This window comes from Pygoscelis adeliae, unplaced genomic scaffold (assembly GCF_000699105.1).
Source record: "Pygoscelis adeliae isolate BGI_AS28 unplaced genomic scaffold, ASM69910v1 Scaffold535, whole genome shotgun sequence".
In the NCBI taxonomy this organism is placed as follows: Eukaryota; Metazoa; Chordata; class Aves; order Sphenisciformes; family Spheniscidae; genus Pygoscelis; species Pygoscelis adeliae.
Window position 1 is genome coordinate 134,134 of NW_008824758.1, and position 1,419 is coordinate 135,552.

General features: G+C 62.7%; 1 protein-coding gene across 1 annotated transcript in view; it reads left to right on the forward strand.

Annotated features, from left to right (window-relative positions):
* Positions 1–1,223: 1,223 nt before the first annotated feature.
* LOC103916507 (elastin-like) overlaps positions 1,224–1,419 on the forward strand; it is a gene marked incomplete at its 3' end in the record, with an annotated part of 3,342 nt that continues 3,146 nt past the window's right edge. Inside the window, exon 1 of the mRNA XM_009323507.1 lies at positions 1,224–1,254. Within this exon, the coding sequence (XP_009321782.1) occupies positions 1,224–1,254 (31 nt within the window). The remainder of the gene's footprint in view (positions 1,255–1,419) is intronic.

A 1,419-nucleotide genomic window follows, 5' to 3' on the forward strand; every position in this document is an offset into this window, starting at 1 on the left:
GGCTGCGCCAGCAGCAGCAAAGGCAGCTAAGTTCGGTACGTGCTGCGCGGTGCGAGGAGCTCTCCAGCAGCTCCCCCGGGACCCCCGCTGACCCTCTCCACCCGTGGCACTCAGGGTGCCCCCAGGCAGGCGGGTCTTCCCTGGGGATCACTCCTGATGGCTCGCTACGGTGAAGCGTCCGGGGATGGGATGTGCCCAGCCCAGCTCCCGGCTGCTGCCTCCGGGCTTGGCTTCCTCCCCAGGGCAGGACCTTCTCCCTCTCCGGGGTTTCTGCAGGCTGCTTCGTGGAGGTGAACAGATGAGACCGAACTTGTGTCTCTGGACCTTGTCTGAATTCTTGGGTTTTGTACCGAATCTGTTTTTCCAGCAGCAGACCTGACCCAGGGTCTGGTGCCCGCGGGCTCAGCCTCGCTGCCCAGGTGGGCAGAGATGCCCGGCAGAGGGACCCCTGCCCAGGGTCACCGCCTTCCAAAAACCTGGTGGGATCCAGCAAGTGCATCCAACTTGGTCTAGCAGGACCCAGGTGCCCAGCAGGCATAACCACCCCCAAGGGAGCTCCAGCGAGGAGGAGCCCAAAGGGGACGAGGGACACGGCCAAGCAGCAGGGAAGCTGGGAGCCCGGGCGCAGAGAGGAGGCAGAAGTGGCCCCGAGGCTCCGCGCGGGGCTGAGGGATCCGTGTGCGGCTCCAAAAGGCAGTGCTTTTGGCATGCATGGTTACATGGCCAGGTCCCCCGGACCTTCTCCTGCATCATCACTGCAGAGCCCTGGGAGTCCCCTGGGAGCAGCCATGCTCGATGGCAGCTTTCCTTTGAGGGCTAAACCATTGCTGGCCATTTCTTCCATTTCTCTTCCGCATCATGTAGGAAAAAAATCCCACCACATGCCCAGGGAAGGATGGGATTTAGGGAGAAACTCGGCAGTGACAAGTTAAGGAGTGTGTGCTCTGTGCTGGGGTGCCAGGCACCTGCCGAGCAGGGGGCCACGAGGACAACCCCTCTGGCACTCAGCCCTTCCAGAAGAGACCCGATGCTTGTCCCTGTGGCACTAACGAGTGCCAGCAGGTCAGGGCTGTCACTGCCCTGGGCAGCTTCCCAGTCTGGCCAGTGCCCAGGGCGCCCAGGCCGTCCAGGCAGCTACAGGGGACCACCAGCCACTTCTCCATGGCCTGTTTGGCTGCAAGGCTTGATGTCCCCATGATGAGGACCATCTGGAGCCCCCCGTGATGATGAGGATCATCATGGTCCCCTGTGCTGGTGACTTCCCAGCCTCTCTTTTACAACAGCAGATTTACCGTCCTCACTGGGGCCTCTTGGGAGACACGGGACCAGTCCCTCCCTTGCACCGCTGTGCATCTCTCCTGGGACGAGGCGGTGGGGTGCTCTCCTCACCGCAGCACGACGACGAGAGCACGCCTGTGA